The 23,501-nt window shown below is 39.1% G+C and overlaps 1 protein-coding gene across 3 annotated transcripts in view; it reads right to left on the bottom strand.

Annotated features, from left to right (window-relative positions):
• Positions 1–23,501, bottom strand: part of LOC126334582 (serpin B12) — a 96,349-nt gene that overhangs the window by 33,117 nt on the left and 39,731 nt on the right. For all 3 annotated transcript variants that reach the window (XM_049996969.1, XM_049996968.1, XM_049996970.1), the window contains exons 2-3: positions 13,831–13,961; positions 3,872–4,051 (exon numbers count right to left, since the gene is read on the bottom strand). In XM_049996969.1, the coding sequence (XP_049852926.1) occupies positions 3,872–4,051; positions 13,831–13,872 (222 nt within the window). In that variant the 5' untranslated portion in view covers positions 13,873–13,961. The remainder of the gene's footprint in view (positions 1–3,871; positions 4,052–13,830; positions 13,962–23,501) is intronic.

Genomic DNA, 23,501 nt, shown 5'->3' with positions numbered 1-23,501 from the left:
GGAGCAAGTCACTGTTACTTTTTAGTGTAAATAATATTTTAAAAAATCACAAATTTATTTTATTCAAGCTATAATTACAACAAACAAGAAGAATGATATTCATCATACTTTGTTAAAATGACTTAAGGATAGAAAAAGATGAACAATGATGCTTCCAAAATATTTTTTTACTTACCTAATGATGTAAAACATCTGACAGCCAACTACACTAAATTTGAAAGCAAACTATAAAGTTATTTCTCAGCCATTACGTAATTTACACAGAAGAGTGTTTATTTAGAAAAATGTTTACCTAGATGCTTTAAGGATATGTATTCCAAAATTTACATACTTATTTTCATCAAAACTGTCCAGTACACAGTTTTAATCTGCCATGAAGTTTTACTGGCCTGACACTGCAGCACAACTGAGGTGGGGGCCTGTGTTGTTTGGAATTGAAAGGAATGTGACACAGGATAGGAGGGAAAAGGAGCAAAAGAATAGGGTAAGAATGTGGCACTGGAGTGCTTGACCTGGTGCAGGGATGGCAAGTTGTGTGTGCCACACAATGTATTTGTATGCTATATGCAACTCCCTGTACCTGTACTAATGTGAGCTCACCAGTGACACACACCTACCCTGTTCTCATGTAGCCTCTCCCTCTCAGTCATGAGCCACCCTCCTCTCCACCCTTCTCTTTCCTTCCACTCTTCCTTCCTCCTTCTCACCCATTCCAACCAATACACCCCCTGACCACAGAAAAGCTGCAATGACTGGATGAAGTAGTCAGATGGGACATTGTAGCTGAACAACACTTGCAGTAGTGTCTATATTCTTACTGACTGCACAGTACCTCAGTTACATACTGAGTATTTATTTTTACTTCCTGCATTATTTGTATCCCTTTCAAGACTTTCATTTACCATATTTATTATATGTCTTATTGTTTTATTTCTGTGCTGCTGAGTGTCATATGTTTTGTATTACTTGTAGGACACTATACATTTATGCTTCTACACAACTATGCTGCAACACCATCAGTCCTGATTCTTTCACTCACACATTTTATATTGTGATGAAAGTTTGTTTCAAAAGTGAAAAATTTCAAACATGAGGCACTGATGACAACAATTTCTTCTATAAAGCTGGTGAAAGTGAAATAACTTGTTCATACACTTTGTTCTTTGTAACACAAACGATAAATATCTGATATTAGGTAACTACCTCCAATGGCTATGTTTTCATCTAGTACCTGTCAATCTCACAGGAATCCATCTATTTGGCTTACCAGTCTTCAAGAAATGTCTGATTTTCCTGTATCTCCCATTGTCTGAAAACTCTCTTTCATAAAATCTTCACTGTTGTACCCTTCTTTGAGCCAATTTTTACACACTTCCATATAAAAGTCTCCTCTAAACTTCTCCACAAATTGTCAATTTTGGCTTTATGCTTACAGATATATTCAATTTATTTCCTAATTTTGTACACCTGTCTTCCATTAGGTCATTTATTGTTGTGAAGAATGCAAAGATGTATTTTTTTAATTTATCTTCTGTCAGTGTATCTGAACATTCCATCAATTCATCTGCATTGCAATTCTATAATGGCCAGACTCACATTCTCAACCTCTTCTTTAATTTATTCATTCATTTGCAACCCATTATTATGTCATCTGTGCCTTCTCATTGCACCTGAAATGCTGTTTTCTGTTTGGCATACCAGATACGTATTTTCAGGTATGACCTACAGTCCTGAAATCAATTCAAATCCAGTTGCACTCTACTGTTTATTACTGTCACTGTCTATTTTAATTTCATTTTCAATTGTTCTAAACATACAAATTTTCATTAACTTACCCAATAACATCACTGCTAACCTAGACTGTCTTCCTTTCAGTGGACTGGTTATACATTTTCATCTTGCTGTAAATAATATTTACCCCTACTCTCATGCTTCCTTTATCGAGCTCATTAATTTTTTGCTAACACATTTCATTTCTCCCAATCTTTTCATGTAGTCAAAATAGAGTTGTAGCCTCATTACAGATAATAACTGAGAAACTGATAATGTAGGCTTGATTTCTCAAGGCAGTCAGCACAGCTTTTATTAAAACGAAGTCAAATTTTCATATAATTTAATAAATCCTAGACAAAGTGGTAACCTGTAGTCACTGCTTTTCTTGTTTAGTTGTATTTGAAACTTGAAAATTTTCATCATACTACACTCAGTTGTAAAATCAAGATTTTCCTTCCTAACTAAATTTTAATGTTTTCTTTATCTTCTAAACAATTAATGAGAATTTTGGTAAAAGTCTTCCATACCACTAACTAAAGACAATCAACCTGTGACCTTCTTCTCTGTTTCTTTTCTTGTGAATTGAAACTACTGTTCCCAATAATGAGTACTGCCTTTTTATCAAGATATTTGCTGAACAATTCAGCAACTTGCAGACAGGCACAATTAAAAGACACGCACATATGGCTTTCGGCCATAGCCTTCGTCAGTAAAAGACACACACACACACACACACACACACACACACACACACACACACACACACACACACACACACACACACAGAGACAGATATATCACACAAGCAAGCACCCCTCACGCACACACAACCATCAGCTCTAGCATCTTGGGCCAGAATGCAACATCACGTGGGGTGCAAGCAGTAATCTGGAGGGGCTGGGGATTCCAAGCAGCAATATGGGATGCAAGCAGCAATCGGGAGATTGTGTGTGGATGAGGTTTCTCTCTCTCTCTCTCTCTCTCTCTCTCTCTCTCTCTCTCTCTCTCTCTCTCTGTGTGTGTGTGTGTGTGTGTGTGTGTGTGTGTGTGTGTGTGTGTGTGGGCGCGCGCGCGCGCATGTGGGTGTGTCTTTTACTGATGAAGGCTATGGCCAAAAACTATATATGATTGTCTTCCAATTGTACCTGCCTGCAACTTGTCATGCCTTCTTTTACTGTAAGTAGCAGATGTTGAGATTAGAGCCCACACAGAAGCATACCGACAATCCTTCTTTCCACGTACAATACGAGACTGGAATAGAAGGGAGAACCGATAGAGGTACTCAGGGTACCCTCCGCCACACACCGTCAGGTGGCTTGCGGAGTACGGATGTAGATGTAGAAATCTGCCTTTTCCTACATTGCTGTATCGAAGAGGTAGTGCAACAGCCACTGACAATTTTTTTAGATCCAATGACCTGCTGTTATTTAGTTGTGAAACTAACAGGCAATGGTTTATCTGTCTATAGAGATAAAATGTTAACATATTATGATAAAATATATTGATCAGTTAAGTACATATCATAGAAAAAGGTGCTGCACATCAGAATCATAAACAATGACTCTATTCTGATGTTTAGTGAGGTATTACTGGTTCACCTTTATAACCTCAACAATTTGTGATTTTCAGTGATATAATGAATTCTGTTAATTCTTTGATAGTTGAGCCGCTAAACAGGTATCCATTGTGGATCATATAGTGCCTACTTAAATAAACACACCTGTTTCTGATGGTTTATTTTAGTTACTGCGCTTTCTGTTGCTGTTAAGAATAATTTAGTAAATATCATGACAAAAGAATTGAATCAATAGTCAAGTGTCACATCTAGTCCTAAGAAGTCACAGAAATAATGATTTAGTTCGTGTCATGTGCTACTCTTTTCCTGTTAGCTTAACTATTGTGGATTTTACTACATAACTTATATGATGAATGACATAGCCTCTGATTTGTTTACAGGGCAGTTACAGTTCTTGTCTATGACTAATCTACGAAATTAAATTAAATTGTCACTGTTTTAAATAAAGACATTTTCAGCAAGAGTAAAAATCTAAATAATGAATAACTAATAAAATATATATTCGTTTATATAGTAACTCACCCTTAAGTGGCGATGGATGTCTCTGAAACCAATTCTTGTAATTACACAGTCCCATGGCAGCTGTAAAGCGTGTTGTATTTGGCTGGCTGATTTGCCCCTGGAACCTTCATAGAGTACGACCAGCACAGATGCAGCTCCATAAGGGGAGAATGCAAAATTCCCCCTTGTGTATGCATAGTCCTGTAGCCATTACCACAGGTTTCTTAAACCGAAGACTTAGAGGAAATTCACGATCCATATTTGATACTGAAATATTATAACATCACATTTGCTAAGCATATGTGACATTAACCACATATCTATATTAAAATTTAATACACAAAGCAGAAAGTGGTTATGCTTATAGCAGATAATGAAATTAAATATTGCATAATTACCTGCACATAGAGTCAAGATGTTAACACACACAAGACATACAAGAAACAGTAGAATTAATACTGGGAGTTTTTATGATGAAATAACAGATATGCTTGCTCATTTTGTGCTTTGTCACAGGGACGACATAATATTCACCATAAAGTCTGGCATTCTTGATGCCTTTTGTTGTCTACTTCAGTAAAATTATTAGTTGGTCCTGGTTCTGAAAGCTTAAGATTCATTGGTTTTGTGTATAGCAGTTAGTCTGGTGCCAGTGTCACATCAGTTTTTGGAAACATTACTTTGGGCAAACCTATACTTTGACTAATTCATGTCAAAGAGGTGGAAGATGTCAAGGTTAATTAGAGCTGGGGAATATTCATATAAATGCAAGAAACCCTTATCAAAAGACAGAATCCTAAGAAATCACCACTCAGCATTATGAAAAACAACTAATTGTTCATAAAATTTGCATAATTTTTAAAAAATATCAAATGTAGTGAGGTGCAAGGTCACTTAATCAAATGGGCCAATGATGAATAATTGCCTTTATTGATGTGTGTTGCTACGACATAACATTGTGGCTGAACCACACCTGTATACATTAGATTATAGATTAGATTAGTACTTGTTCCATAGATCATGAATACGACACTTCACAATGATGTGGAACATGTCACATTCATAAAAGGTGTCTATACAAGATATTACATTACGCAAAATATTACATGACACTTAATATCTTTAATTTTTTTCTGTGGGTTGGGGAAATTACCCACTTACTGTATCCAAAAATTCATATAATGAGAAGGAGTGTTATATGGCTATCTGTCAGACTTTTGATGCCATTAGGTAAGTGACCAAAGACTTTTGTGGCAGCATAATTTACCCCCTTCTAAGCCAAAGTTAGATTTAACCTTGAGTAGTGAAGATCATCCTTTATCCTAGTGTTGTAGCCATGTACACTGCTATTACTTTTGAATTGGTTCAGATTGTTAATAACAAATTTCGTAAGTGAATATATAGGCTATATTGTGAGGCTACAGTGAAGATCTCTAACTCTTTAAATAAGTGTCTGCAGGATGATATTGGATGAGCTCCAGCAAGTATTCTAATTACACACTTTCATGCAATGAACACTCTTTTACTCAATTATGAGTTACCCCAGAATATGATGCCATATACAAAAGAAGAGAATGAAAATAGGCACGGTAAGCTAATTTACTCAGATGTATATCACCAAAATTTGCAATCACCCTAATAGCATAAGTAGCTGAACTCAAACGTTTCAGCAGATCCTCAGTGTGTTTTTTCTAGTTCAACCCCTCATCAGTGCATACACCTAGAAATATTAAATATTCTACCTTAGCTACCGATTTCTGATTGAAGTCTATATTTATTAATGGGTCATTCCATTTACAGTGTGGAACGGTATATACTGTGTTTTGTCAAAATTTAATGAGAGCCCATTTGCAGACAACCACTTAATGATTTTCTGAAAAACATTGTTTACAATTTCACCAGTTAATTCTTGTCTGTTGGGTGTGATAGTTATACTTGTATCATCGGCAAGAAGTACCAGCTTTGGATATTCGTGAAAATAGAATGGCAAGTCATTAATATTCATTAAGAACAGCAGAGCACCCAAGACCAAACCTTGCGGCACCCCATTCTTGATTGTTCCCCTGTAGAGAAATCACCAGATTTTTGCATATTATGTGAGCTGCTTATTTCAACTTTCTGCACTCTTCCAGTTAGGTATGATTTAAACCATTTGAGCACTGTCCCATTCATACCACAGTACTTGAGCTTATCTAGAAGTATTCCATGAGTTTCACAATCAAAAGCTTCTGAAAGATCACAAAAAATCCCGACAGGTGACTTCCAGTTACTCAGAGCATTTAATATTTCAGTAGTGAAAGTATATATAGCATTTTCCATTGATAAACCCTTCTGGAAACCAAACTGACATTCTGTTAAGACTTTATTTTTTCAAGGGTGTGAAGCTACTCTACAATACATTACTTTTTCAAGAATTTTGGATAAGGCAGTCAGAAGGGAGATTGGGCGGTAGTTGTTGACATCAGACGTATCCCCTTTTTTATGCAGTGGTTTAACAATGGCATACTTCAGTCTATCTGAGAAAATACTCTGCTTCAGAGAGCTATCACAGATGTGGCTGAGAATCCCACTTGTTTCTTGTAACAAGCTTTTATTATCCTGCTGGAAATGCCATCAATTCCATGTGAGCTTTTATTCTTGAGAGAGTTTATTATCTTCCTAATTTCAGAAGGAGAGGTGGGTGGAATTTCAATTGTATCAAATGGTGTGGGTAAGGCCTCTTCCATTAACTGCCTTGCTTCTTCTAATGAACATTTAGATCTTATTTTCTCTACAACATTTATAAAATGATTGTTCAAAATGTTTTCGACTTCCGGCTTGTTGTTTATCAAGTATCCATTTGCTTTGAAGGTATTGAAGTGCTGTTATTAGATCAACAGAAGACAGTACGTGGAGCTTTTCTACATTTATTGAAGGTGAGTGATGCCATTAACCATTTGGTTAAAACTGGAGTTTATTGTCCTCTGAGGGGATGCAGCAGATTAATGATCATTCCTTTCAGTTGTGATAAAACTTATGTACTGATAAACATCACAGCCTTGAGACAGAGTAGTTGATGTCCACGCCTCAGCACGACTTTAGAAAGCATCACTCGTGTGAAATGCAACTCGCCCTTTTTTCAGATATCTTGCGAACCATGGATGAAGGGTATCAGACGGATACCATATTTCTTGACTTCCGGAAAGCATTTGACTCGGTGCCCCACTGCAGACTCCTAACTAAGGTATGAGCATATGGGATTGGTTCCCAAATATGTGAGTGGCTCAAAGACTTCTTAAATAATACAACCCAGTACGTTGTCCTCGATGGTGAGTGTTCATCGGAGGTGAGGGTATCATCTGGAGTGCCCCAAGGAAGTGTGGTAGGTCTGCTGTTGTTTTCTTTCTACATAAATGATCGTTTGGATAGGGCGGATAGCAATGTGTGACAGTTTGCTGATGATGCTGTGGTGTACGGGAAGGTGTCGTCATTGAGTGACTGTAGGAAGATACAAGATGACTTCAAGATAACTTAGGCAGGATTTGTGACTGGTGTATAGAATGGGAGCTAACTCTAAATATAGATAAATGTAAATTAATGCAGATGAATAGGAAAAAGAATCTCGTAATGTTTGAATACTCCATTAGTAGTGTAGCGCTTGACACAGTCACGTCGATTAAATATTTGAGCGTAACATTGCAGGGCAATATGAAGTGGGACAAGCATGTAATGGCAGTTGTGGGGAAGGCGGATAGTCGTCTTCAGTTCGTTGGTAGAATTTTGGGAAGATGTGGTTCATCTGTAAAGTAGACCACTTATAAAACACTAATACAACCTATTCTTGAGAACTGCTAAAGCGTTTGGGATCCCTATCAGGTCGGATTGAGGGAGGACATAGAAGCAATCAGAGGCGGGCTGCTAGATTTGTTACTGGTAGGTTTGATCATCACGCGAGTGTTACGGAAATGCTTCAGGAACTCAGGTGGGAGTCTCTGGAGGAAATGAGGTATTCTTTTCGTGAATCGCTACTGAGGAAATTTAGAGAACCAGCATTTGAGGCTGACTGCAGTACAATTTTACTGCCGTCAACTGATATTTCATGGAAAGACCACAAAGATAAGATACGAGAGATTAGGGCCCATACAGAGGCATATAGGCAGTCATTTTTCCCTCGTTCTGTTTGGGAGTGGAACAGGGAGAGAAGATGCTAGTTGTGGTATGAGGTACCCTCCGCCACACACCATATGGTAGATTGTGGAGTTTGTATGTAGATGTAGATGTACCAGAACCAGAAATAACTCCTGATAGAATGCAAGTTCCCAGCACTGCTTGTAATGGATTCCCATTCGTACTAAAGCGATTGCTGCTAGAGTGCAGCAGTAGTCTACCACTAACCAGGACACAACTCTACATTGTTGTCAGAATTCTTTGGATTTAATATAGATGCTGATTGTCTTAATAAGAATACAAAGTGTGGTTCTCTAAGAGATCTGTAGGGTGAGTATATTTTATTAAAATTGCTTGTAAATGAAGGAAGGACAGCATAAGTGGTCGTGCTAAAACTATTTTCAGTGTAAGGTAATTGGATGTGGAGTGCAAGATAGGACTGGACATGTACAGGTTCAGTCATGACCTCGACTGAGGGACCACTGTGGCATTTTTCTAAAGTGATTTACAGAAGCAGTAGGCATCCTAAATCTCAACAGTCAAATGGTATTATGAACCCTGCTGATCCTGAGTACTAGTCCACTCTCTTAATCTCTGTGCTACAAATTCAGTTTGAATCAATGGTATAAAGTTTAATGACATAATAACAGTGTTCAGATACACTAGTATTCACCAACTTGGAGCTCTCTCTCTCTCTCTCTCTCTCTCTCTCTCTCTCTCTCTCTCTCTCTCTCTCTCTCTCTCTCTCTCTCTCTCATTCACCCACTCTCTCTGCAGATTAATCTATCTGCTTTTTAAAAAAATATTTTCTAGTCCTCTGTTGTAGAGTATGTCATCAGTGTATGTTCATGTTCTAGTGTACAGGTTGATATACTTGGATCACAAATACTGAAAAGATTTCTTAAATGCAGAACTTTCTTTTAGTCTGAGCTTGTAGTTAAAGATTTATTTGAAACAATTGAGCTCTTTGAAACACACTGCACAATTTTTATTGAAGACAGTCTCAGTGAGATCTTTACCCAGTAATATGACAATAAGCAGGTAGCCTTTAATGACCTTATTGTTGACGGAGTGATAAACCCTAAGCTTCCTTCCTTCCTTAAGTGGGTAGTTGTGTAGTTTCTGTTTCACAAGTATGTGTCAGAAATACAGCATGTTTACACATGAAAAACAAAAGCTTATGTTCTCTAACTTGTTTCTTGAAAGATAATTCTTCCATTTGTTATAATAACCCTTTTTATATCATGAAAAATAAATTATATTTTTTACACACAGTCAAAGCAGACTACAAAATCAGTATCATATTTCTTAATCACGATAAAAAACACTATTGCTAAAAAATCCTATCTTACAAGACAGAAGAAGATAGCTCTGAACTTTCAAAAAGTAAATAAATTTACTAGCACAATGTGAAATGATGTGTGGGTGTCGTTGATGGGCATTCAGTAGCACTGTGCTACATGATTTTTTAACTGTAAGTGATTGAAACAAGTGGCAAGTGACAGTGTTTGTGCATAATACATATCTGAATATACCTCTCAATCTAGTTACTATCTGGCAAGTAGATAATAGGTGCACATTTAAGATATAATAGGTAAGTGATACCTAAATATTACAATTATTTTTCTTTGCATTTTTCCAATCCTGCATGTTTAAAGATCTCTCTTACACCACTAGGAATTTTTTTTCAAAGTTGTAATTATTTTACAAGGTTTTTAGCTCACCCGTCATGGTGTATGGCATACTGATTTGTTAGAGCCTTACATGCATATGATGTGACCAGCACAATCTGTAATTTGCCTGGTTCTAGAACCAGTTAATATTTCATAATTCTATTTTCACTCAGATTACTTATAAGAAAGTCCTCATTAAATAGCATACAGTCTCATGTCATAGCTATCATAATTACAGATAAATCCATATCAACATAGCTTGTCCAAATGTAGCTATAGTAACTTCCACTGCAATTACAATAGATACTAGATAGAGAGGAATGTACCTACTTCCACCAATGTACATTTCACATAAGAACCATGGATATAAGAGAAATTAGAGCTCTTATGGAGGCATATAAACAGCTATTTTTTCCTCACTCTATTCATGAGTTAAACAGAAAAGGAAATGACTAGCAGTGGTAAAGTGTTACCTCTGCCTTGCACCACATGTGGCGTGTGGAGTATGTATATAGATGTAGATAAGATCTCAAATAAATTAATTCAACCAAATTTCACTCTTCAAAATCATGAAAATAGTTCGGGAGAGCACTTGCCGATGAAAGGCAAAGGTCCTGAGTTCGAGTCTCAGTCCGGCACACAATTTTAATCTGCCAGGAAGTTTCAGTTCGGGACAAAGTTAGAACAAAATTAGAATTTAAGATTTATCTGTTTTGAAAGCCAAACTAAATGCTGTCTTATTGGAACATTTGTGATTACATACCTAAATACAGGGATTAAGTTGAAATTGCAATTTTAAATGTTTCTTGGGCAGAACTATGTGGACACTCTAATGGGAGACATTACTGTATGGCTTATGCCTGATTCAGAAGTGAGAAATGTCATGTTAAACAAACTTGTTCCTCCTGTGATAGAAGTAATGCGAATAGCTGAATTATGTTTATAGTGGAAGAAGACAGCACTGCAGTCGGCTCTTTGGCACTGGTCATGCAGGCTGTCATGCCTCCTCTGGTGGGACCTTCACCTGCCCTGTGACCAGGGCAGCACCATAAATCTATACCACCAGCAATGAGCCACACCAGTGGTGGCACCATTGCCTGGCTGTGAATGTTATTTACTTCACCACACAACTCTGTGTATGCCCCCGATGGTACGAAAGTTGCCACGGGTGCAACAAAAAGGGACACTTGTAAGAGGTAAATATTAGCAGTAATGTTGCTAACCTGCCCCAGCCTGCAGAAGTGAATTAGGTGAGTCAGCAATCTACAGGAGTGCCAAAATCACGAAATACATCCCAAAAACTGTAATTTGATGTGCTATTGGTGATGACCCTGTGAGATTACTTTTGGGAGTCAGTGCTTCTGTGTTTTTGTTAAAACAAATCTTTGAGTCTATGAACATCAACACATGCCTTTGTTAAAAAATTTCCATTTTACTTATTTATAACCAACTCATATATAAAGTAATTTTTTTTTCGTGGTAGCCGAACCCAGGGTGGGCATTGTTTTTAGAATTGACTCTTTGCATGCTTTTGGATTTCCAAATTTTTGCGCCTGGACATGGGAAGATAAACAGCTTTGAAGCTCACACTACTCTTCAAATGACAGCAATCCCACATTTCTTCAAAGGCCATCTGGTGCCCTTTGCTCTTAAGAATGACCTCAAAACAGAGCTCGATAGGTTCACTCATGGTGATGTGTTAACACCTACTCCTCATAGTCAGTGAGCCACTGCCCTGATAGCAGTATCCAAATCCAGTGGTACGTAGGGACTTCATGGTGATTTCCAAGTCATGATCAATACACAAGCTGAAGTGGAAATTTATTCTCTAATGACTCACAGAATCTTATTTTCAAATCCCCTTGGATGCTGAATCAAAAGCTTACTAGGGCTAAACATGTCATATAGCCTTGCCATTAAAATCAGTTACCTTTCAGAATCTGTTCAGTCACTGCCATATTTCAGCATTTTATGAATCAACTACTGCAGGGAATCCCAACTGTGCTGCATATGACGACAATAATTTGGTCACATGTGCAACTCCTCAAGATCACCTTCACCACCTTGAGCTTTTGTTCCAGAGGCTAGCAGTGGGACGACTCTTAATGCAACATGTACAAGTGTTCTTTCTTGCAATCTCCCTTGTCATATTTAAGGTTTAAACTCACAGCAAACAGATTGGAACCATTGAGAGATTATGTATCAATAAAATGCAGACCCCACCTCTTCTTAGAACATCAAAGAATTTCAAGTCTTTCTGGGAAACGTCAATTATCATGGCTGAATCTGCAAACCTAGCAGAACTCTATCACCTACTGAAATAGTTACAATGCCAAGACACACACTTTCAGTGTTCACATACTTGTCAGCAGGCTTTAAAAGATTGCCTTAAGTGAACACCGTGGTTAACAAGTTATACTCCTGGTCTACCTCCGGTAGTAGCAACTGATGCATCCCTGATGCGTCAGTGCAGTCTTATTCCATAAATACCCTGACAGCACCAAGTGCCATGTAGTTTATGCTTCAAAAACCTTTTCAAATTCTCAGCAATGCTGCTCTCAAACAGTGTGAGAGGCTCTTGCCATTACTTATGCTGTTCAAAAATTTAAATTATTCCTTTATATAAAGAAACTTTATTGCTCACCACCTTTGATCCCAAGCATCTCTTACCAAACTGGACTGCCCATTGCTTGTAATTCTGAGCATTATACTTGTCTAATTTTCATTGTCCTATCCACTACTGACCAGTGGCATTACACACCAACTTGATGTGCTGCTCTGATTCCTAATGGGAACTGACCTAGCCTTCAACTTAAATGAAATAGTGTGTTTACAATTCAATTCAAATTTGGGTTTGCCAGTTCCATCCTTTCCCTTAACATCACAAGATGTTGCAGCCACCATCCACAAGAAACTGATGTTACATTATCTCACTAAGTTTGTGCAACATGAGTGGCCAGACATACTTGACAAATTTCATTCCTATCACCCTTAGTGGCATCAACTACACCTTAATCAAAGAGTTCAGTAGTGGGTTTCAGACAAGGACCACTGCCTCGTCCTAATTCCACCTCTTCTGCCACAAGTGTTGTGTCTCCTGCACACTACCCACTGGAGCACATGACCTGGATGAAAAGTTTGATGGGATAACATGTATTCTGGTCACATATTGATTCCACCATCATGGTCCTGATCTAACAACATTCTGCCTGTCAGTCACATCGAGTTGCACCTCCCAAGCATTTCTCTTCCTGGGCAGTGCTGCAGAATAATGCAAGTGTAGCCATTTACATTTTGCCATCCCATTTTGCGGCTCATGATTGTTCTTCTAATTCCCCATTTTCATTATGTATGTCTCAGATCACTACTGCCACTACTATTGCAGCCTTAGAAGGACACAGAATACTTCAGCTGCTCCTTTAAAATCAGTCCCACAAGGCAGTTATGTCAAACACGATATATAATACTCTCTGTGGCTTTGTAGCAGCTTACAGGGCCACCTTAACTGAGGGGTGCAGCTGTTCTACCTCTGCCTTTTGCAGCAATCTCCACTCTGGAATACACAACAGCAGCACGTCATCTCCTCTGGTGGTTATTGCTTGGAGGGTGGGTAGTGGTGGGTGTAATGGCACCATCTGATGTTGCCATGGACAATGAGTAGCTAGGACAACATCACTATTGACCCTAATCAGATGTGCTGATCCTCAGGTGTGCCCTATGAAAAGATCATGCCAGACTCTAGCATACAAGCCAGTGCATGGCTGGCCTAAGCCAGTGTTGGTGCAAGCAGTGGACTGTGGATGATGAGTGTCAGTATACTGGCTGCAAAATTATTCTGGTGGACTCCATTTGTAATAGATGGAACTTTGATAGGGACTGGTCTGTTCTTTATGTAGGCAAACAGTGTAGGTACACTAACTGAATGAAGATAGCTGATCCATATTGAAAGACTACCAATTAAGACTACATTGCCCAAAGTATACTGGATATTTAACAATTTTTATTGCCGAATATGCACTTGTTTATGGTTCATTGAGGGACCAAGAACCTCAGCAGAAGTTGAATCTTAAGAATTATTTTTGTGTTTGTAGTTTGCTTATGGATTAAATTACAACATTATCCTAATTTTGACTATTTAGGCTTAGTCTGCTTAATACTGACCTGAATAATTGCTATTCCAAATCCATTAGTTACATCTACCATAGCATCTCGGGGTCTCCAGTGTCTGATAAGGGTTTCCCATTGTCTCTGACAGTTAGTTATTTGAGCCAGCAAAACACATAATATTATATCTGAAAAGCATGACAAGATGTTATTAAAAACCATAAATACATTATGTTAAATGCAAACAGCAAATATAACACTGCAACACACTAAGGCATTGGAGAGCCTGAACTTTAAAAAAAGAAAAATATTGATTTATTCTATAGCCAGAACATAAGAAATGTATCTTGGGAAGATAACACCCACAATAAACATTGGGAGTAGTGAAAACTATGAGGTTTAGTCATAAAGGTCTAAATATCATTTCAAAAAAATAAAGTTATGTGATTATTTTTTGTGTGTCTGCAGGTACTCATCTGCAGTCTTGCTAAAAATTGAAATCCCACTGCCACAGTACCACAAAATGACTCTATGGGCACAAAAACACAGTGGCAGCTGACTGACAAAGTGGAGTATCATACAACTGGTCTTTTCTGCATTTAAAGTGGAAAAATGCTCTATAACCTATGCTGAGATGATGGATGTGTATGGAAACAATGACACAGCCTGTGATGTAGTGGTTGAGTGGCACAGACACTTCCAGTGTGGTCAGACATGGTGAATGATAAAGAACAAAGTGGCAGACCATCTCCCTGAGAAGAATTGGGAAGCATAATAGAAGTCACTGCCCACAGTGTTCACAACTACTTACACCCATTCAAAAAGCTTATTGATCTGAAGCAGCAGCAGAAAAGTTGACACTATATCAGACTAATCTAGATGACTTTCTTAGCCACCTAATCACCATGGACAAGTGCTGGGTGTATCTTTATGTCCCAACACAAAGCAAACAGTGGAAGAACGTTGGTTCACTGAAAAAGGCAAAGACCCAGTCATCATCAGGCCAGGTGACGCTGAGTGGTTTTTGGGACTGACATGGTATGGTACTGACAGATTATGCCCATAAGGGGCATCAGTTACAGAAACTTACTACCAAAATCTCTTGATCAGGTTACAGGAGGATGTCAAGATGACTTGTAAGAAGCGGTACAAGGGGCTGTTTCTGCTCCTTAACAATGTCCCTGCTCATTATGAACAGGAGACAGTTACACAGGCTGCTTCTTTGAACTGTCAAATTTTGTCTTGTCCCTGTAATCTCCTGACATGGTACGCAATGATTTCTTTCTGCTTCCTTGGGTGACAAAACCATTTTGTGACGCATTTTCAAAATGGCAATGAGTTGATATCTGAACAGCTGAAATGCGGACCTCCACAACCAAGCTTTCCACCAAGTCATTGTCAAAAATGTGTCACACTGTAGTAGAAATGTGCAGAGGAGTAACACCATCACCAAGTTTCATGGTCAAAGCTTGATTTTTTATTATTATTTTTTTTAGGTGATAAGTAAAACTTTATGATATGTATTCAGTTGTATAGGATGTGAGGATCACTAAACCCATATTCACTAAAATAACGTCCGCCCCAAGTAGCTGAGTGGTCAGTGTGACAGAATGTCAATCCTAAGGGCCAGGTTCGATTCCCAGCTGGGTTGGAGATTTTCTCCACTCAGGGACTGGTTGCTGTGTTGTCCTAATCTTCATCATTTCATCCCCATCGACGCACAAGTCACCGAAGTGGCGTCAACTCAAAAGACTTGCACCTGGCGAAAGATCTACCCGATGGGAGGCCCTAGCCACACATTTGTTTACTCTAAAATAAGCAACAGGATGTAACAGACTGTAAATATGTTACAAATAACTGTAAAAGGAGCCTAACACTTTCTTTGCAGTGACCTATCTTGTGGATAATCTGCATACTAATGCTAGATTGGTAACTTATCATTTCATTTGAGGAAGAAACACTAATGAGTGATTTCTTCTATACACATTTAATAACTGCAGCCAACTCTAATCCTATGCACTAGACCAGGTGGTGCAATATGAATGTTGCTACACAATGCTGTTGTACATATATGTAAGGAAAAGACAGACTGCTACTCAACATAAAGGAGACACATTTATTTGCAGACTGTCACAGTGAAAAGACATACACACATTAGATTTCAGCCAAAGCCTTTGTCAGAAAAGGAAACACACACACACACACACACACACACACACACACACACACACATATATATATATATATATATATATATATATATATATATATATATATATATATATAGAAAGTAACTTCCACATGGGAAAAATATATTAAAAACAAAGATACCAAGACTTACCAAGCGGGAAAGCGCCGGCAGACAGGCACAATGAACAAAACACACACAGTGAATTACTAGCTTTCGCAACCGATGGTTGCTTCTTCAGGAAGGAGAGGGAAAGACGAAAGGATGTGGGTTTTAAGGGAGAGGGTAAGGAGTCATTCCAATCCCAGGAGCGGAAAGACTTCCCTTAGGGGGGAAAAAGGACAGGTGTACACTCACACACACACACACACACACACACACACACACACACACACACACACACACACACACACATATCCATCCGCACATACACAGACACAAGCAGACATATTTAAAGGCAAAGAGTAAGGGCAGAGATGTCAGTCGAGGCGGAAGTACAGAGGCAAAGAAGTTGTTGAAAGACAGGTGAGGTACGAGCGGCGGCAACTTGAAATTAGCGGAGGTTGAGGCCTGGCGGATATTGAGAAGAGAGGATATACTGAAGGGCGAGTTCCCATCTCCGGAGTTCGGATAGGTTGGTGTTGGTGGGAAGTATCCAGATAACTCGGACAGTGTAACACTGTGCAAAGATGTGCTGGCCGTGCACCAAGGCATGTTTAGCCACAGGGTGATCCTCATTACCAACAAACACTGTCTGCCTATGTCCATTCATGCGAATGGACTGTTTGTTGCTGGTCATTCCCACATAGAAAGCGTCACAGTGCAGGCAGGTCAGTTGGTAAATCACGTGGGTGCTTTCACATGTGGCTCTCCCTTTGATCGTGTACACCTCCCGGGTTACAGGACTGGAGTAGGTGGTGGTGGGAGGGTGCATAGGACACCTGCCACCCTACCTAAAACCTCTTTCCTCGTCACCTTAGCCAGCTTCATCCTGACCCACAACTTCTTCACTTTTGAAGGCCAGACATACCAACAATTAAAGGGAACAGCCATGGGTACCAGGATGGCCCCCTCGTATGCCAACCTATTTATGGGTCACTTAGAGGAAGCCTTCTTGGTTACCCAAGCCTGCCAACCCAAAGTTTGGTACAGATTTATTGATGACATCTTCATGATCTGGACTCACAGTGAAGAACAACTCCAGAATTTCCTCTCCAACCTCAACTCCTTTGGTTCCATCAGATTCACCTGGTCCTACTCCAAATCCCATGCCACTTTCCTAGACGTTGACCTCCATCTGTCCCATGGCCAGCTTCACACATCCGTCCACATCAAACCCACCAACAAGCAACAGTACCTCCATTATGACAGCTGCCACCCATTCCATATCAAACGGTCCCTTCCCTACAGCCTAGGCCTTCGTGGCAAACGAATCTGCTCCAGTCCTGAATCCCTCGACCATTACACCAACAACCTGAAAACAGCTTTCGCATCCCGCAACTACCCTCCCGACCTGGTACAGAAGCAGATAACCAGAGCCACTTCCTCATCCCCTCAAACCCAGAACCTCTCATAGAAGAACCCCAAAAGTGCCCCACTCGTGACAGAATACTTCCCGGGACTGGATCAGACCTTGAATGTGGCTCTCCAGCAGGGATACGACTTCCTAAAATCCTGCCCCAAAATGAGATCCATCCTTCATGAAATCCTCCCCACTCCACCAAGAGTGTCTTTCCGCCGTCCACCTAACCTTCGTAACCTCTTGGTTCATCCCTATGAAATCCCCAAACCACCTTCCCTACCCTCTGGCTACTACCCTTGCAACCGCCCCCGGTGTAAAACCTGTCCTATGCACCCTCCCACCACCACCTACTCCAGTCCTGTAACCCGGAAGGTGTATACGATCAAAGGGAGAGCCACGTGTGAAAGCACCCAGGTGATTTACCAACTGACCTGCCTGCACTGTGACGCTTTCTATGTGGGAATGACCAGCAACAAACTGTCCATTCACATGAATGGACACAGGCAGACAGTGTTTGTTGGTAATGAGGATCACCCTGTGGCTAAACATGCCTTGGTGCACGGCCAGCACATCTTGGCACAGTGTTACACCGTCCGAGTTATCTGGATACTTCCCACCAACACCAACCTATCCGAACTCCGGAGATGGGAACTCGCCCTTCAGTATATCCTCTCTTCTCGATATCCGCCAGGCCTCAACCTCCGCTAATTTCAAGTTGCCGCCGCTCATACCTCACCTGCCTTTCAACAACTTCTTCTGTACTTCCGCCTCGACTGACATCTCTGCCCTTACTCTTTGCCTTTAAATATGTCTGCTTGTGTCTGTGTATGTGCGGATGGATATGTGTGTGTGTGTGTGTGTGTGTGTGTGTGTGTGTGTGTGTGTGTGTGTGTGTGTGTGCGAGTGTACACCTGTCCTTTTTTTCCCCCTAAGGGAAGTCTTTCCGCTCCCGGGATTGGAATGACTCCTTACCCTCTCCCTTAAAACCCACATCCTTTCGTCTTTCCCTCTCCTTCCTGAAGAAGCAACCATCGGTTGCGAAAGCTAGTAATTCTGTGTGTGTGTTTTGTTCATTGTGCCTGTCTGCCGGCGCTTTCCCGCTTGGTAAGTAAATAAAATAGAAAGAAACTTCCACATGGGAAAAATATATTAAAAACAAAGATAACAAGACTTACCAAGCGGGAAAGCGCCGGCAGACAGGCACAATGAACAAAACACACAAACACACACACAGAGTTACTAGCTTTAGCAACTGATGGTTGCTTCTTCAGGAAAGAGGGAAGGGGAGGGAAAGACGAAAGGATGTGGGTTTTAAGGGAAAGGGTAAGGAGTCATTCCAATCCCGGGAGCGGAAAGACTTCCCTTAGGGGGAAAAAAGGACAGGTGTACACTCGCGCACACACACACACACACACACACACACACACACACACACATACACATATCCATCCGCACATACACAGACACAAGTAGACATATTTCTTATATATAGAAAGAAACATTCCACATGGGAAAAATATATTAAAAACAAAGATTCCATAACTTACCAAGTGGGAAATAGGCACAATTAAAAAAAACACACACACACACACACACACACACACACACACAAACACACACACAAAATTTCGAGCTTTCGCAACCCACGGTTGCTTCATCAGGAAAGAGGGAAGAAGAGGGAAAGATGAAAGGATGTGGGTTTTAAGGGCGAGGATATATGTGTCTGTATATGTGTGGATGGATATGTGTGTGTGTGTGCGAGTGTATACCTATCGTTTTTTCCCCGTAAGGTAAGTCTTTCCCCTCCCGGGATTGGAATGACTCCTTACCCTCTCCCTTAACACCCACATCCTTTCATCTTTCCCTCTCCTTCCCTCTTTCCCGACGAAGCAACCACTGGTTGCGAAAGCTTGAAAACTTTCCATGGTACAATGTGTTATTTTTTTATAATTTACATCTAAAACTTATGGAAAACGGGAGTATGAACTGAGCACTCATACAGTAGCCATCACACGTCTATTGACTCTCCATGAAGGCTTCACAAGTCTTTATTATGGCAGATGTCATTACCCAGTAATCTTCAGACAAGGGGATCCATGTGAAACTTTTAAGCTTTCATATCTCTAAAAAATGACAGTATTTGGAATGAGTGGTGCCAATGGAAAAAGAATAGTTGCAGGAAAGATGAGAAAACATCTTTAATGATAAACTGAACAACTTGAAATGATAATTATTAATTTATGATGAGTCCTTGTATAAACATTTCCATGATCATAATTCTGATCAAAATTCTTTATAGAGCATTACAGTACTTCAGTGTAAATGATATCTGATGTGAGAATATAATTCTCATGTATTTTTTGTTTTTCATTTTCTTTAAGGGATACAAAAATGTTAGTTGATTTAGTTACCCTTGAAAAGGCTACATATATCTGTCCATGTGTAAAGATGGGATTTGGTAAATACAATCATACTCTACAAAGTGTTTGTTCCTGTGATTTATTTACAGTGAACAAAAATATACTTTTAATACGCAACTGTCTTCTTGTCAAATGAAACAGCATGTTTGGATCATATGATGTTAAGTTTATCCATTGTATTACAACAGTTTTCCCGGTGTCAGTCAGCTGAACATTACTTGTTAGTAGAGGATTATTGTGAAACTTTCACACTTTTAAGGTTGTAAATAAATGTAGTCATTGGGAAAGGGTTGTTGTGGGAATGACCAGAAAACATTTTCATATCAAGAATATTGAACAACATTCAGTTACAGTAAGCATGTTAGGCCATAGTAGCAAAGGGTAAATCATAGTTCAAGGTGACAATGACAAATATGTTAGTCATTTTGGAAAGTATATTCATATTTTCAATAATCATTTTTTAAATGTTGTGGAGAAAGTAGGATCTAGATCTTCACAAGAAGAGGCAAGGCTTCTAATAGAAGAGGCCATACCTGTGCAGTTTGAAACAACTGTATTTCCACCAACCTCTCCCTCTGAAATCAGTAAAATAATAAACTCACTGAAAAGTAAAAGCTCTTACGGAATTGATGGCATTTCCAGCAAGATACTTAAAGCTTGTTCCCCACAGATAAGTAGGATTCTCAGCCACGTATGTAATACCTCTTTGGAGCAGGGTGTTTTCCCCGATAGGCTGAAATATGCCATTGTAAAACCATTGCATAAAAAGGGGGATACGTCGGATGTCAACAACTATCGCCCAATCTCTCTTCTGACAGCTCTATCAAAAATTTTTGAGAAAGTAATGTATTCAAGAGTAGCCTCCCATATATGTAAAAATAAAGTACTAACAAAATGTCAGTTTGGTTTTCAGAAAGGCTTTTCAACAGAAAATGCTATATACACTTTCACTGATCAAATATTAAATGCTCTGAATAACCGGACATCACCCATTGGTATTTTTTGTGATCTCTCAAAGGCCTTTGACTGTGTAAATTATGGAATTCTTTTAGATAAGCTAAATCATTATGGTTTGAGGGGGGCAGTGCACAAATGGTTTAATTCATACTTAACTGGAAGAATGCAGAAAGTTGAAATAAGTGGTTCATGTAATGTTAATACAACAGCTGATTCCTCAAACTGGGGGGGGGGGGAGAGGGGGGGGGCTATCAAGCACGGGGTCCCACAGGGTTCGGTCTTAGGTCCTTTACTGTTCTTGATATACATTAATGACTTACCATTCCATATTGATGAAGATGCAAAGTTAGTTCTTTTTGCTGATGATACAAGTATAGTAATAACATCCAAAAACCAAGAACTAAGTGATGTAATTGTAAATGATGTTTTTCACAAAATTATTAAGTGGTTCTCAGCAAACGGACTCTCTTTAAATTTTGATAAAACACAGTATATACAGTTCCGTACAGTAAATGGCACAACTCCAGTAATAAATATAGACTTTGAACAGAAGTCTGTAGCTAAGGTAGAATTTTCAAAATATTTAGGTGTGTCCATTGATGAGAGGTTAAACTGGAAGCAACACATTGATGGTCTGCTGAAACGTCTGAATTCGGCTACGTATGCTATTAGGGTTATTGCAAATTTTGGTGATGCCTACTTTCATTCACTGCTTTCATATGGTATCATATTCTGGGGTAATTCATCGTTGAGTAGAAAAGTATTCATCACTCAAAAACGTGTAATCAGAATAATTGCTGGAGCCCACCCACGGTCATCTTGCAGACATCTATTTAAGGATCTAGGAGAAAGGATGATCTTCACTATGCAGGGTTAAATCTGACTTTGGCACAGAAGGGGGCAAATTATGCTGCCACAAAAGTCTTTGGTCACCTACAAAACAGCATCAAAAACCTGACAGATAGTCAACCAACATTTAAAAATAAATTAAAAGAATTTCTAGATGACAACTCCTTCTACTCATTGGCTGAATTTTTAGATATAAATTAAGGGAGGGAAAAAAACTAACTTAAGCATTAGTGTCATGCAATATTTTGTGTAATGTAATATCTTGTACAGACATCTTTCATTAACCTGACACGTTCCACATCATTACGAAGTGTCGTATTCATGATCTATGGAACAAGTATTAATCTAATCTAATCTAATCTCTAATCTAATCTTTAGAAAAGCCAATTTGTATGATGAGCAGAGATAATGGTCTACCACAGTGGTCACTGTTATCATCTATGACAATGCTGTATATAAATTACCCACTTAATAATTACTGTAAAATAAATAAAATGGTATTTGTAACAATACTATTTGAAATGGGAATCCCTTATTCATGATTAATAAAGTAGCTTCGTAAAATATGGGTATGAAGCTGGGCATCCATGATGCCCTTTTGCCTATGATAATTAAAAGTCTCTTTTATGTTAAAATTTCCCACAAGTAATAAATTCTAACGCAAAATTGGTACACAATGTCAGAAGCCAGTTAAAAGACTTGTTAACAATTAATAAGTTTTAACATGACATAGGTATGCAGTGTCAAAAGCCAGTTAAGAAACCTTTCTAACAGTACCTCATTATTCCCTGTTGGGTTAGTATATGTTGAGAAAAAGGGTTTTTGACTTTTGGAATAATACATATATTGGACCAGATAAGACACATTTAAAGTCATGTTTCCTTTTCCAGCATACTAAGTAGCATGATACAGAACACATACAAGGACATCTTTTTGTGAGGTACCTACTGTTTTTCTGGGTTATGCAGATTTGTAGTGGTACCTACAGTTGTTGGAAAGTAAACTTAGATAACTTATTTGTTTATTTATTTCAATATTCTTCATAGTTTCAGTGGACATGTCTCTTTTTTACATTTCTAATTTTATTTAAGCAGCAGCCTCAAAGGTTGCCTGCTAATAAGTGCAATTTATCTGTTACATCCTGTATACTGAATACATGTCATAGATAAAAAATTAGCTTTTAAACTCAGTCTTCTCCTAACTTAGTACATTATATTACATAAAATAACAACTAAAACAATTCTCAAGATACCTTGTTGCTATAATTATTTAAAAGGAATCTGCTGTGTTGGGGCCTTGAACCTACTCATCTAGCAGTCATTAACACAGAGAGCCTATACAGGCAATGGACCTCTTTGCAGATGACAGACATGAGAGGGCCATGCTCCATCCTGTCGCCATGCAGTTATCCGAGTGGTGCCAGAGGTCACTGGCCATGTGAAACTTTTCTTTTCCGAAGGCTGTGTATCCTAAATTAATACCAGCTGCATCATAGTGCACAGGCAGTACTTAGACCAACACTTGGGCCAAAATGTGAGATTCACTAAGAGCCAGCTTCCTGGGCCAGATGTCAATTGCAAAAAAAGCATTGCCACAATCAGAATCTCGATCTCGAGCCACTACCATGATGCTGTCGCCATCCACATGAACCTTGCCATCCAGAAGCTGCCACCTTGGCCTCTACACCAAAGAGAATTGGCCACCTGCACCATAACAGGTCTTTAATCATTAATTAGCACTACGCCAGACTTCAACTTTTGTATGCTCCTTCAGGACATTAACATTTGTTCAT

Source organism: Schistocerca gregaria, chromosome 2 (genome assembly GCF_023897955.1).
Source record: "Schistocerca gregaria isolate iqSchGreg1 chromosome 2, iqSchGreg1.2, whole genome shotgun sequence".
NCBI classification, from domain to species: Eukaryota; Metazoa; Arthropoda; class Insecta; order Orthoptera; family Acrididae; genus Schistocerca; species Schistocerca gregaria.
This window is presented reverse-complemented; position numbering and strand designations above follow the sequence as displayed.